The sequence below is a fragment of the Blennius ocellaris genome (assembly GCF_963422515.1).
Source record: "Blennius ocellaris genome assembly, chromosome: 16".
Lineage (NCBI taxonomy): Eukaryota > Metazoa > Chordata > Actinopteri > Blenniiformes > Blenniidae > Blennius > Blennius ocellaris.
The window spans coordinates 26,754,252-26,769,793 of NC_137665.1; the positions used below are offsets into that span (position 1 = coordinate 26,754,252).

A 15,542-nucleotide genomic window follows, 5' to 3' on the forward strand; every position below is an offset into this window, starting at 1 on the left:
TTTTTTTAATTCTGAGTATTTTAGTTTAAAAATCTTTAAATATCACTGAGAGCTGACGTTCAACGTTTTAAAATAGACTTTAGACGTTTCAGCTGCTTTCTAAACCAGATTTAAAGTGGAAGATGTTTGGCTGTAGCACCGGTGTAATGGTGAGGTCCGTCACCAGAGTAACAATGAGATCTATAATGGTGAGGTCTGTCACCAGAGTAACAATGAGATCTATAATGGTGAGGTTCGTCACCAGAGTAACAATGAGATCTATAATGGTGAGGTCTGTCACCAGAGTAACAATGAGATCTATAATGGTGAGGTCTGTCACCAGAGTAACAATGAGATCTATAATGGTGAGGTCCGTCACCAGAGTAACAATGAGATCTATAATGGTGAGGTCCGTCACCAGAGTAACAATGAGATCTATAATGGTGAGGTATGTCACCAGAGTAACAATGAGATCTAAAATGGTGGGGTTCGTCACCAGAGTAACAATGAGATCTATAATGGTGAGGTCTGTCACCAGAGTAACAATGAGATCTAAAATGGTGAGGTCCGTCACCAGAGTAACAATGAGATCTATAATGGTGAGGTATGTCACCAGAGTAACAATGAGATCTGTGAGCAGTTTTTCTTTAGTCTGAAGCTCGAAGCAGCAAACTTTATTTTTATGAACAAACCAGAAAAGGTGAGATACACGAACATGAAAAACAATATTTAAAGGGGAATTGAAAACCTTGTTCAGTTTTTTTTAAAGACTCCTGGTTGGTGAGCTTGTTTCTGGGTCAGAGAAAACCGTCCTTAGTTCTTCTTCTGTGGTAGGGCGATGCTGGGACCCCGGACCTCCAGCGAGGACGGCGCCCTCTGGGGGCCCAAGGACTCCATGTTGGCCACCAGCAGCTTCAGACAGTCTCCGGATGCCCGGATCAGCTCCCGCCCGCTGAGGAGGAGATGGCAGAGAGGTTGAGGTGGAGGAAACAAACACCCCACACACCCAGATCTGTTCTTGTCCATCCATGTTCAAATAATGAAACTAGAATGGAAGTTTGAGGTTTTTAAAGTAATTACAAGATGATTTATTTTACAATACAGAAACTGCTCCACTGGAAGTGTCCAGTGACATCATGATGTCTGCTGACTGTCCCCGTCCTCTGTCTGCGACACAGTCCACCACCTGGTCCTGGTGAACGGGCTGCGGGACCTGATAGGATTGTCAGGTCCAGTGCTCCAGTGGTTCTCCCCTGAGCTGACGGATCAAAGTTTCGGTGTGTCTTACAACCACATTAGGTCCAAGCCAGAAAACCTGCAGTGTGGCGTACCTCAGGTCTCTGTCCTGGGACCCATCCTGTTTCTGCTGTCCATCCTTCCTCTCGGTTGGATAATCCAATAGTTCAGTGATGTATCATACCATCTATTTGCTGACGACCTTCAATTGTGCTGTTCGTTTAAGGCCTCTGAAGCAGACAACTTGAGCTCCTAAACTGCTTGGCACAAGTCAAACATTGGTTAAGTAACAACAGGCTTCAGCTGAACTCTGAAAAAACTGAGGTGCTTATTATTGCCCCAGACAGCGCCATCCCCGCTAGCAAACAACACTTGGCCTCTCTATTAAAACCAAACTGAGGAATCTTGGAGTGACTTGACCAAACTATGTCACGAGAGCACCATTCAGGACAGCTGGTCAAAAATTGCTTCTTTCAGCTGCGCAATATTGCCAAGCTCAGACCCATGGTGTCTCAGGGGGAGCTTGAAATGATCATCCATGCGCTTGTGTCCTCATGGCTTGACTACTGCCTTTTTACCTGCCTTGACCACAAACAGTTGGCTCTCCTCCAGTATGTCCAGAACTCTGCTGCCAGGCTGTTGACCAGCACCAACAAAAGGTCCCATATCACACCAGTATTAAAATCGCTTCTGTTGGAGCCAACATCCAGTGACCACTCAACCTCATGGAAGGGGGGAGGGGGGACCACGTTGTAAGAACAAAGAGACCACATACTGAGGACTTGAAAAATTCGCCATTGGCCACCTGATCCCCCCCCAGGTCATTCCCCCTTCTAGGTGCAACACTGGAGGCCAACAGCAGCCCAAGAGCTCCCTCACCAGCCCCCCCTCAGGATTGGTCCACATGGCTCAGAGCCCAGCGGGAACCCAGAACCAAAACCAGCGGTGTAAAATCCACCCGCGAAGAGAAACAAATCCTCTTCCAAGTCGAAAGTGCTCCAAGACGGATGCCCCTCTTCGCACGGAGACAAAGTACCGCATGTGTTAACATGCTGACCGGGCCGGAGTTCTTCACCTCGCTGGACGAGCCGAGAACCACCGTGGAACTACTTTTGTTTTTCCTTTTTTTCTTCTTCTTCACTGGATCCTGAGTGCGGCAGTGCCACCGCACACTCCTCACATGCCGACCTGAACCCGCTTCTTCTCCCTCTCACAAGAAGCTTGATCACTCCTGGGATCATCCTGTGGACTTTTCCTTGTCCACAGACAGTTCAGCTTGTTTCCCTGGGACGCCAGAGAAACCAGCCCGCAGCCGGGAAATCAACGGACTTTCACCGGCCACGAAGCACGTTCACCCTCGTCCCACTGAGTAAGGCTTAGAGTCTGGGCAGGCAATGATATTAACGTGACTTTAATATTGCTGTGTGTTTTATTATTGTGTTGAACTCAGGGACCTGATCCGTATTTTCAACCAATCTGTGTCTGTGCGTTAGATTCCCATTCACGTGAACCTCCGCACTGTGCAGCTCTCTCTCTCTCAGTCTGCCCCTCTGCTCCTGGAGCCTAGATCTTGTCTCACTCTCATTTTTAGACTCTTGTGCAGACTGAGAGTGTGCAGAGCTGGACACACAGTAGATTCTGTCCTCCTTTCTCTCTTCTCCTCTCCTCACTAACGATCGCGCAACTCGACAACAGCTGTCCTCCATGCGCTTGTGTGACCGTGTGGAGTTCACTGTCCCTGGGATTTCTCGGACACGAGACCCCAGGCGCGCTCCAAGCAGGCTCACGAGCCGTGCACGAGCACAGTGACGTCACGCCGTCCAGAAAGAGTGCGCCGAGCGCCTCTGGTGGCCGCGTGGGTGATTGCAATCTCTTGAAAGGTCGCCACTTGGTGGACACGTCGAGTCATTGCATTCTCCCTCCGTGCGCCGCCGCGCCCCTAGTGGTCGTTACGGTCACTGCCTCGAACCAGACGCCTGCCGCCACCTAGTGTCCGTTCGAGGTCATTGCACCCACTCACAGTGACCCTCCAAGGTCCGCCGCCACCTGGTGGACACTCGTGGTCATTACATCCACTGACACTGACCCTCCAAGGTCCGCCGCCACCTGGTGGACACTCGTGGTCATTACATCCCCACTCAGGCTTACACACACACACACACACACACACACCCTCTTCTTTGTACATAGTGTTTGCTGTTAGTAGATAAGATCTCCGTGTTTGATGGTTATTACTTGATTGTGTTGTTTTAATGAATAATTTCTGAATTATTTTTGAATAAATACATTTTTGTTCATAAACGCATTTTAACTGAATTGATCGATTCTTGGTAATCATTGTGTATTTATTGTTGATAAATACACAACGATACACAATACACGATTCATTACTATTTGAAAAATAATCAATTTATTCAAATTAATAATTTTTCATTAATAAATTATTTTTGATAATTTATTAACTTTTGAGTAATTACTCAATTACTCTAAGAGTTGCTGATGAGTAACTAACCGTTTACTTCATTAGTAATTCCAATTTTTCCTAAATTACTTTCAGTAATCTATTACTTACAGTAATTATTAATGCTAATTACCAACCATAAATCCCAACACTTCACTGGCTCCTTCTGGTGTACCGTGTCCAATGTAAAATCTTGGTGCTGCCCTTCCAAACCCTACATGGCCAGGCCCCCACCTAAAGGACGGCTTAATGAAGCCCTACAACCCAGCTGAAGGACTGAGGTGGTCTGGGCAGCTCCTGCTGATGGTCCCTCGTCCCCGTTTTAAAAGTCAGAGAGACCGATATTTCAAAGCCCCCCCTGGAATGCACTTCCTTTAGACTTTTTTGATCGTCTATCAAGCAGTAACAATTGAGGCTCCCACAGACATGTTAGTTCTTCTTTAAGAAGCCCTCCTGTTCTCCATTCATTACCTGTATTAACTGCACCTGTTTGAACTCCTTACCTGTATAAGAGACACCTGTCCACACACTCCAACCTCTCCACAATGGCCGAGACCAGAGAGCTGTGCAAGGACATCAGGGATAAACTGTAGACCTGCACAAGGCTGGGCTCCAGGACAAGAGAAGCAGCTTGGTGAGAAGGCAACAACTGTTGTTGCAATGATCAGGAAATGGAAGAAGTTCAAGACGACGGTCGATCTCCCTCTGGAGCGCCATGCAAGATCTGTCCTCGTGGGGCAGCAATGATCATGAGGACAGTGAGGAATGAGCCCAGAACCACACGGCAGGACCTGGTCAATGACCTGGAGTGAGATGGACCACCGTCTCAAAGAAAACCATCAGTAACACTCCGCCGTCATGGATTAATGTCCTGCACTGCCCACAAGGTCCTCCTGCTCAAGACAGCACATGTCAAGGTCCCCCTGCTCAAGACAGCATGTCAAGGTCCTCCTGCTCAAGACAGCATGTCAAGGTCCTCCTGCTCAAGACAACATGTCAAGGTTCCCCTGCTCAAGCCAGCAGGTCAAGGTCCTCCTACTCAAGACAACATGTCAAGGTCCCCCTGCTCAAGACAGCATGTCAAGGTCCTCCTGCTCAAGACAGCAGGTCAAGGTCCCCCTGCTCAAGACAGCATGTCAAGGTCCTCCTGCTCAAGACAGCATGTCAAGGTCCCCCTGCTCAAGACAGCATGTCAAGGTCATCCTGCTCAAGACAGCACATGTCAAGGTCCTCCTGCTCAAGACAGCACATGTCAAGGTCCTCCTGCTCAGGCCAGCATGTCAAGGTCCTCCTGCTCAAGCTAGCAGGTCAAGGTCCTCCTGCTCAAGACAACATGTCAAGGTCCTCCTGCTCAAGCCAGCAGGTCAAGGTCCTCCTGCTCAGGCCAGCATGTCAAGGTCCTCCTGCTCAAGACAACATGACAAGGTCCTCCTGCTCAAGACAGCATGTCAAGGTCCTCCTGCTCAAGCTAGCAGGTCAAGGTCCTCCTGCTCAAAACAACATGTCAAGGTCCTCCTGCTCAAGCCAGCAGGTCAAGGTCCTCCTGCTCAGGCCAGCATGTCAAGGTCCTCCTGCTCAAGACAACATGACAAGGTCCTCCTGCTCAAGACAGCATGTCAAGGTCCTCCTGCTCAAGCTAGCAGGTCAAGGTCCTCCTGCTCAAGACAACATGTCAAGGTCCTCCTGCTCAAGCCAGCAGGTCAAGGTCCTCCTGCTCAAGCCAGCAGGTCAAGGTCCTCCTGCTCAGGCCAGCATGTCAAGGTCCTCCTGCTCAAGACAGCATGTCAAGGTCCTCCTGCTCAAGCTAGCAGGTCAAGGTCCTCCTACTCAAGACAACATGTCAAGGTCCTCCTGCTCAAGCCAGGACATGTCAAGGCCCATCTGAAGTTTGCCAATGACCATGTGGATGATCCAGAGGAGGACTGGGAGAAGGTCATGTGGTGTGAAGAGACAAAAGTGGAGTTATTTGGTCTAAACTCCTCTCACCCTGTTTGGAGAAAGAAGGATGAGTGCAACCCCAAGAACATCATCCAACTGTGAAGCATGGAGGTGAAACATCATCATTTGAGGATGCTTTTCTTCAAATGGACGGGACGACTGACTATATTGAGGGAGGATGGATGGAACCATGTATGGTGAGATCTGGGCCAACAACCTCCTTCCCTCAGTAAGAGCACTGAAGATGGGTCGTGGCTGGTCTTCCAGCATGACAACGACCCGGAACACTCAGCCAGCGCAACTAAGGAGTGGCTCCGTAGGAAGCATCTCAAGGTCCTGGAGTGGCTCCGTAGGAAGCATCTCAAGGTCCTGCAGTGGCCTCGCCAGTCTCCAGACCTGAATCCAATAGAAAATCTTTGGAGATAGATGAAAGTCCGCGTTGCCCAGCGACAGCCCCAAAACCTGAACGCTCTGGAGAACATCTGTATGGAGGAGTGGGCCAGAATCCCTGCTGAAGATTGTGCAAACCTGGTGAAGAACTACAGAAAACGTCTGATCTCCATCCATCCATCCATCCATCCATTTTCTGTCGCTTCTCCGGGGCCGGGTTGCGGAGGCAGCAGTCTGAGCAGAGTTGTCCAGACTTCCCTCACCCCAGACACTTCCTCCAGCTCTTCTGGTGGCGCCCCAAGGCGTTCCCAGGCCATAGAGAGACATAGTCCCTCTAGCGTGTCCTGGGTCTGCCCCGAGGCCTCCTACCAGTGGGACATGACCAGAACACCTCCCTAGGGAGGCGTCCGGGGGGCATCTGAAATAGGTGCCCGAGCCACCTCAGCTGTTCCTCTGGATGTGGAGGAGCAGCGGCTCTACTCCGAGCTCCTCCCTGGTGACTGAGCTCCTCCCCCTATCTCTAAGGGTGACTGAGCTCCTCCCCCTATCTCTAAGGGCGACTGAGCTCCTCCCCCTATCTCTAAGGGCGACTGAGCTCCTCCCCCTATCTCTAAGGGCGACTGAGCTCCTCACCCTATCTCTATGGGGGACTGAGCTCCTCACCCTATCTCTATGGGGGACTGAGCTCCTCACCCTATCTCTAAGGGTGACTGAGCTCCTCATTCTATCTCAAAGGGTGACTGAGCTCCTCACCTATCTCTAAGGGTGACACCCAGCCACCCTACGAAGGAAGCTCATTTCAGCCGCTTGTATCCAGGACCTCGTTCTTTCGGTCATGACCCATAGTTCATGACCATAGGTGAGGGTAGGAACGAAGATCGACCGGTAAATCGAGAGCTTCGCTTTTTGGCTCAGCTCCTTCTTCACCACGACGGACCAATACAACGTCTGCATAACTGCAGACGCTGCACCGATCCGCCTGTCGATCTCACGCTCCATCTTCCCCCACTCGTGAACAAGACCCCAAGATACTTGAACTCCTCCACCTGTGACAAGGGCACTCCACCTACCTGGAGGGGGCAAGCCACCTTTTTCCGGTCAAGAACCATGGCCTCGGATTTCAAGGTGCTGATCTTCATCCCAGCTGCTTCACACTCGGCTGTGAACCGTGTCAGTGCACGCTGAAGGTCCAGGCTTGATGGAGCCAACAGAACTACATCATCTGCAAATAGCAGGGATAAGATCCTGTGGTCCCCAAACTGGACCCCCTCCGGCCCCCGGCTGTGCCTAGAAATTTTGTCCATATATATGATGAACAGAATCGGTGATAAAGGACACCACTGCTGGAGGCCAACGTGCACTGGGAACAGGTCCGACTTACTAACGGCAATGTGAACCAAACTCCTACTCTGGGCCTACAAGGACCGAACAGCCCTTAACAAGGGACCCTGGACTCCATACTCCCGGAGCACCCCCCACAGGACATCTCGAGGGACGCAGTCGAACGCCTTCTCCAGGTCCACAAAACACATGTGGACTGGTTGGGTGAACTCCCATGAACCCTCAAGCACCTGGTGGAGGGTATAGAGCTGGTCCAGTGTTCCACCATCAGGAGAACCTGGTGGAGGGTATAGAGCTGGTCCAGTGTTCCACCATCAGGAGAACCTGGTGGAGGGTATAGAGCTGGTCCAGTGTTCCACCATCAGGAGAACCTGGTGGAGGGTATAGAGCTGGTCCAGTGTTCCACCATCAGGAGAACCTGGTGGAGGGTATAGAGCTGGTCCAGTGTTCCACCATCAGGAGCACCTGGTGGAGGGTCTAGAGCTGGTCCAGTGTTCCACCATCAGGAGCACCTGGTGGAGGGTCTAGAGCTGGTCCAGTGTTCCACCACCAGGAGAACCTGGTGGAGGAGATAGATAGATAGATAGATAGATAGATAGATAGATAGATAGATAGATAGATAGATAGATAGATAGATAGATAGATAGATAGATAGATAGATAGATAGATAGATAGATAGATAGATAGATAGATAGATAGATAGATAGATAGATAGATAGATAGATAGATAGATAGATAGATAGATAGATAGATAGATAGATAGATAGCTAGCTAGCTAGCTTTATTCATCCCCGAAGGGAAATTGTTTTGTTGCAGCATTCTGGTACCTAGGAATGTTATAAAATACAATAGAATAGAATATAAAAGTAGGGAATAAAAATATACAAATATACAAATATAAAAATATCTGGGTAGGACATATAGTATAGATATGTCTATATGGTATAGAGCTGGTCCAGTGTTCCACCACCAGGACGAAAACCGCATTGTTCCTCTTGGAACTGAGGTTTGACTAACGGCCGGACCCTCCTCTCCAGTACCCTGGAATAGACTTTCCCGGGGAGGCTGAGGAGTGTGATCCCTCTGTAGTTGGACCACACCCTCCGATCCCCCTTCTTGAAGAGAGGGACCACCACCCCGGTCTGCCAGTCCAGAGGTACTGTCCCCGCCCGCCACCCAATGTTGCAGAAACGAGTCAGCCACGGCAGTCCCTGCACGTCCAGAGACTTAAGGAACTCTGGGCAAATCTCATCCACTCCCGGTGCCTTGCCACCGAGGAGCTTAGCAACAACCTCGGTGACTTCAGCTTGGAAGTTGGAAATGGACGAGTCCACCTCTGAGAACCCAGCCTCTGCTTCCTCAACGGAAGAGGTGGTGGTGGGATTGAGGAGGTCCTCGAAGTATTCCTTCCACCGCCCGACGACATCCCCAGTTGAGGTCAACATTCCCCAACTACACTGTAAACAGTGTTGGTGGAGAACTGCTTCCCCCGCCTAAGGCGCCGGACGGTTTGCCAGAATTTCCTCGGGGCCGACCAAAAGTACTCCTCCATGGCCTCTCCGAACTCCTCCCAGACAGAGTTTTTGCCTCCACCACAGCCCGGGCTGCAGCTCGCTTGGCCTGCCGGTACCTGTCGATTGCCTCGGGAGTCCTATGAGCTAACAGTGCCCGATAGGACTCCTTCTTCAGCTTGACGGCATCCCTTACTTCCGGTTTCCACCACCGGGTTCCGGGGTTACGGCCATGACAGACGCCAGAGACCCTGCAGCCACAGCTCCGAGCAGCAGCTTCGACAATGGAAGTGGAGAACATGGTCCACTCAGACTCAATGTCTCCAACCTCCCTCGGGATCCGTGAGAAGCTCTCCCGGAGGTGGGAGTTGAAGACTGCCCAGACGGAGGGCTCGGCCAGCTGTTCCCAGCAAACCCTCATAACACGTTTGGGCCTGCCGAGTCTATCCGGCCTCCTCCCAGTCCAGCGCATCCAACTCACCACCAGGTGGTGATCAGTTGACAGCTGTGCCCCTCTCTTTACCCGAGTGTCCAAGACACGTGACCGGAGATCAGATGACACGACCACAAAGTCCATCATTGACCTCCGGCCTAGGGTGTCCTGGTGCCACGTGCACTTATGGACACCCCTGTTCTCGAACATGGTGTTCGTTATGGACAAACTGTGACTGGCACAGAAGTCCAATAACAGAACACCACTCGGGTTCAGATCGGGGAGGCCGTTCCTCCCAATCACCCCCTTCCAAGTCTCACTGTCATTGTCCACGTGGGCGTTGAAGTCCCCCAGAAGAACAATGGAGTCCCCAGTTGGGGCACTATCCAGCACCCCTCCCAGGGACTCCAAGAAGGTTGGGTACTCTGAACTGCTGTTCGGTGCATAGGCCGAGACAACAGTCAGAGACCATTCCTCTACTTGAAGGTGTAGGGACGCAACCCTCTCGTTCACCGGGATGAACTCCAACACATGGCGGCTGACTGTGGAGCAATCAGCAAGCCCACTCCAGCCCGCCGCCTTACACTCCGGGCAACTCCAGAGCAGTGGAGTATCCAGCCCCTGTCGAGGTGCTGGGTTCCAGAGTCCAAGTTGTGAGTGGAGGTGAGCCCGACTATATCTAGACGGTATCTCTCAACCTCCTGCACAAGCTCAGGCTCCTTCCCCCCCAGCGAGGTCACATTCCATGTCCCAAAAGCCAGAGTCTGTGTCCGGGGATCGGGTCGTCGAGGCCCCTGCCGTCGACTGCCACCCAATCCACACTACACCCAACCCTACGGCAGCCTCTGTAGGTGGTGGGCCCACAGGAGGATGAGGAGGAGGGGCCCGCGTCGTCCGTTCGGGCTGAGCCCGGCCGAGTCCCGCGGGCAAGAACCCGGCCACCAGGCGCTCGCGTGCGAGCCTCCACCCCAGGCCTGGCTCCAGGGTGAGGCCCCGGCTGCGCCAATCTGGGCGACGTCTCCGTGCTCCTCTTATGTGTGTTCATTGGGGTGTGTTGAACTGCTTTTAGTCTGACCGGTTGCCTAGGACCTGTTTGCCTTGGGAGACCCTACTGGGGGGGCAAGCCCCCTGACAACATAGCTCCGAGGGTCATTCGGGTGCTCAAACTCCCCCACCACGATAAGGCTGCAGTTCAAGGGGGAGACGTCTGATCTCTGGAATTGCAAACAAAGGTTTCTGTACCAAATATTGAGTTCTGTTTGTCTGATGTATCAAATACTTGTCATGCAATGCAATGGCAATTAATTATTTAAAAATCATCCAATGTGATTTTCTGCATTTTTGTTTTAGATTGTGTCCCTCACAGTTGAAGAGTACCTTTGATACAAATTACACACCTCTACATGCTTTGTAAGTGGGAAAACTTCAAAAATCAGCAGTGTATCAAATACTTGTTCTCCCCACTGTATGGAGCAATGCTGAGTTTAACAGCTCACTGGATTGATATAGAAACCTGATCGGACCATCCCTACTTCTTAAACTTTGTACCCGATCACATGATCCTTTAGATTTACCTACACCCGTGAAGCACTTTGTCACAGCCATCTGTGAAAAGTGCTATACAAATAAAGTTTACTTAGTTAACATTTGTTCTAAAACTATTTGATTTTAAGAATAATAACCTTTAATGTTTTCTTTATTTCAAAAATCTTAATGTTTTTGACTTTAGGAAATACATTTTTTTATGTATTTTTAATTTAAAAACTTAAAACTTTTCATGTTTTTGACAAGATGTAAAAAATTTGATGTTTGACTTTAAAAAGCTAAAATGTTGTTTTTCTTCATTTTGGATGTGTTTGATTTAAAAAAAGATTAAATAAAAAAAAATTTTTTTAAGTAAAAATTTGTTTTGGACTTAAGGGAGTTAAAATGTTGAATCCGTCCTTTTTCATGGTTCTACATATTTTCATAGAAGTGTGACGTGAAAAGATTTAAAATGTTATATTCTGTTAAAAGAATTCACTGACATGATGGAATATGACACTTTGATTATTTTATTCAAATACTGTGAAAAGTCTTAAGCCATTTAGGACTTAAATTTATTTTAACAATTAGAACAACTCCAGTTTGCCTCATTTCTTGTATTTCATGTGAAATGACAGAACAGAACCAAACTGAAGAGTTGACTGTAGGTGGAGCACTGTCAGTTCAGTTGGAATAGAGTTGTGCAGACTCACGTGTTGTAGTCCATCCCCACCAGACTGATTCCGTTAATGGCCAGAATCCGGTGTCCTGTCTGGAGCTTCCTGCAGCGAGCGGCCGGAGAGTGGGGAACCACCGACTTCACAAAAATCCCGCTCATCTTCAGTGCCGTTTTCTACAACAGCAGAAATATTCCTGGATCATCGAGCTGCAAAACCTTCGTAAGTGAGCAACTGATTTGTTTATCGTACCGTTCCATCGACGAGCGCCAGGCCGAGGCCGTGAGGTCCTCGATGAAGCTCCACAACAAACACTTCGTCTTCTGCTGTTTCCTCGGCCACTCCAGTCCTCCAGTCCGTTCGTCCTCCCGCTCAACACAGAAACAAAACATTCAACGTTTGCGTCGTCTTCAGTTGGAAAAATATATTCGAACTTCCGGGGAAACCGAACCTCAGTCAACACGGTGATACTCAGTCTGTGTTTGACAACATTACTTCAGCATAGCATGTAAAGGTTAGCCTATCATGTAAAAGTTAGCCTTGTGGAGCTAGGTTAGCCTAGCATGCAAAGCATAGCTTTGTGGAGGTTAGCCTAGCATGTAAAAGTTAGCCTTGTGGAGGGAGGTTAGCCTAGCATGCAAAGCTTAGCTTTGGGAGGGAGGTTAGCCTAGCATGTAAAAGTTAGCCTTGTGGAGGGAGGTTAGCCTAGTATGCAAAGCTTAGCTTTGTGGAGGAGGCTAGCCTAGCATGTAAAAGTTAGCCTTGTGGAGGGAGGTTAGCCTAGCATGCAAAGCTTAGCTTTGGGAGGGAGGTTAGCCTAGCATGTAAAAGTTAGCCTTGTGGAAGGAGGATAGCATAACATGCAAAGCTTAGCTTTGTGGAGTAGGTTAGCCTCGCATGTAAAAGTCAGCCTTGTGGAGGGAGGATAGCATAGCATGCAAAGCTTAGCTTTGTGGAGGAGGTTAGCCTAGCATGTAAAAGTCAGCCTTGTGGAGGGAGGATAGCATAGCATGCAAAGCATAGCTTTGTGGAGGAGGTTAGCCTAGCATGTAAAGCTTAGCTTTGTGGAGGAGGTTAGCCTAGCATGTAAAGCTTAGCTTTGTGGAGGAGGTTAGCCTAGCATGTAAAAGTTAGCCTTGTGGAGGGGGGATAGCATAGCATGCAAAGCTTAGCTTTGTGGCGGAGGTTAGCCTAGCATGTAAAAGTCAGCCTTGTGGAGGGAGGATAGCATAGCATGCAAAGCTTAGCTTTGTGGAGGAGGTTAGCCTAGCATGTAAAGCTTAGCTTTGTGGAGGAGGTTAGCCTAGCATGTAAAGCTTAGCTTTGTGGAGGAGGTTAACCTAGCATGTAAAGCTTAGCTTTGTGGAGGAGGTTTGCCTAGCATGTAAAAGTTAGCCTTCTGGAGGGAGGATAGCATAGCATGCAAAGCTTAGCTTTGTGGAGGAGGTTAGCCTAGCATGTAAAAGTCAGCCTTGTGGAGGGAGGATAGCATAGCATGCAAAGGTTAGTCTAGCATGTAAATGTTCCTTCCTAAATGTTATTTTGTTTCATCAAAGTTCAATAAACTGAGTTTATGATAATTGTTGTCGCATAGCCTAACATAAATACGTACTTGGTGCATCCTGAAACAGTAGCATTAATAATAGTAAATGGAACCAGTCCCCCCCAGGGTCCATTTCCCAGCATGCACCCTGCTGCCCCCCATACAGGACGGCCCTGAACAATGAGCAACCGATTAAGATTCCACACAACAACCCGGCTGGAAATTCCCATGACGGACCGGCCGCAACTCTTTTCTCTCCTGACATCAGCACCTCGCTGCAGCTCCTCTGCTCAGATTAAAGGATTAGCAAACTGGGGAAATAACAAGGGGGGCGCCAACACCCAAACACCCCCCCACAGCGAGGCCGAGCCGGGTGGCCACACCTTGACAGGTGGACTGAATGAGACTTTTGAGAAAGATTTTTATGTCCAATTGTTGAAAGTTTCAGGATTTTGGAGGCCACTGATTGGCCAGGGTGTGACGTCACTCGACGAGAACGGAGTCCATAACAGTTCAATTAAGAATGCAACAAGAACACGAACGTTAAGGAACAGAGATGGAGGCACAGAAATCTACCCCGCCATGTGATGACCACATGCAGAGGATTCAGGACTGAGACGGAACGACCCTGTAGGGATGGGAACCGAATACGGTACTTCTATAAGAACCCACCAAATTCCATTGGTACTAGTGAGTACCGATTCAGGTCAAATCAAACAGTACCATGTTTTGGTACCTAAAGGCATCCTTGTGACTGAGGCAGTGGAAGAGTAGGTGATTTAGATGGTTCCAAGATCCTCCATCATAGATCTACCAGAACAATGTTTGGACGTGGAGCTGGTTTGAATTTGTGCATTATTAAGAAAATACACCGTTGTAGTAAAATGGTTTTCATGTTAAGGTTTGTGAAACAATTACAGATATTAGAATACAAGCAGTTGTATGTTGTTTTGATATATTTGTTAACGTTTACATGTTGAGAAATAAATGTTAAATAGAAATTTTATTTTGATAATTTATTTTACAATAAAACACATTGGCATTTATTATGACATAACACAGAAAAATACCGAAAATTGGTGCCGTTGAGTACCAGATTTCGGTGCCATAATGGTTCAAATGTGAAAGGTACCATCCCGAGTTACCTGCTACGAGGTGACGGCCGACCAGAGGATCCAGGAGCTTGACGGAGTGACCCGCTACGAGGATCAGATTTTTTTTGTCATGAAAATGTACAAAATATTAGTTTTCCACTTGAAATGAGACTATTTGCAATTTTTCTTTTCATTCATTGTAATTCACTAGAATGATTCAGTTTTCTGTGATTGTTTGTCCAAGAAAATAATACTTTTCTTGTGGGTTTCAGTATTTTCTGATGTTTTCTTACAGATATGAGATCAAATGTTGAAGATTTCACCAGTTATCCTCTCATTCTGGGAGTTTTCAGCACATATTGATCAGATATCATTTGACATTAATCAAAATTACTTTTAAAAATCTATCAAGGTGAATGAATATCATAAATAATGCAGATTTTTCACATTTAGGAAAGATGAAAAAAATATGTTTTGAAAATTGAAATAAAAATCTTGAATTTGTCCTTTTCAATTTGATGTTTAAAGAAACTGCTTAAAAAAAACCCAATATTTTAAAAATTATTTGTAATTTATCATGCTCATTCTTTAACGTTTCAGACTCAGAGATTAAGTTTAAAAGCAAAGCGATTAATTAAGAGTGCAGGTGGGGCTTTAGGAGGACAGGCTTGCAGAGAGCAGAGCAGATGGCCCAAGTGGCAGTAATCCTCCTCAGGGCTTCAGTAAAGACTTCTGTTAAAAGCCTTGGAAGAGAAAGAAGTCTGATTAAGAGCAGCTGAAAATCCTTTGGTGGAGGGGTGGGGGCATTGGGGTAGATTCAGAGTGTTTCTGAAGGTGTGCTTCAGATCCCAGGAAGTTCACTAAACCTGATCATGCGGTGGGTGGAGGAGAACATTTCAACTAAGAAACAACAAATCACGATAAACGGTTACAATGAAAACGGAGTTGTTTGTTCTACTCTGACTGAACGTGGCAGCCTTCCTGTTCCTGAAAAGAAAAGCCGACAGACACCTCGATCCGAACACTCCATCCTCAAGAAAAAAAAAAGTGATTTGTGTTGAAATAATGACCCCAGTAAAGGCGAAGCGAAATAAAAATTGGCCCATTACAAAACCTTGAGGAATGCCAAAAGAGTTATGCTTTATTACTTAAATCCAACACTTAGACCTGAACGTTCAAACAGCAGAAACCCTGCGGAGGAACTTCACGGATGATTCAAATCAAAGATGGAACACCTAAAATTAATGCTACTGATAAATTATAAAGTAATTCTGATTGATGGAGTACAGGCTACACACTGGACTACTTAGTCGACTGTGTGATAATTAAGCTTACTGCTCGATAAAAACAAATGAGGATTTCCTTTAAATGAAAGTGCTCTCCAGTGAAAGAATAAAACATAGACGGGCCCATGA

General features: G+C 47.9%; 1 protein-coding gene across 1 annotated transcript in view; it reads right to left on the reverse strand.

Annotated features, from left to right (window-relative positions):
* Window positions 1–15,542, reverse strand: part of radil2a (Ras association and DIL domains 2a) — a 60,069-nt gene that overhangs the window by 830 nt on the left and 43,697 nt on the right. The window contains exons 14-16 of the mRNA XM_080510847.1: window positions 11,743–11,861; window positions 11,527–11,666; window positions 1–931 (exon numbers count right to left, since the gene is read on the reverse strand). The exon at window positions 1–931 is cut by the window's left edge and continues 830 nt beyond it. Coding sequence (XP_080366973.1) covers window positions 793–931; window positions 11,527–11,666; window positions 11,743–11,861 — 398 coding nt within the window. The 3' untranslated portion in view covers window positions 1–792. The remainder of the gene's footprint in view (window positions 932–11,526; window positions 11,667–11,742; window positions 11,862–15,542) is intronic.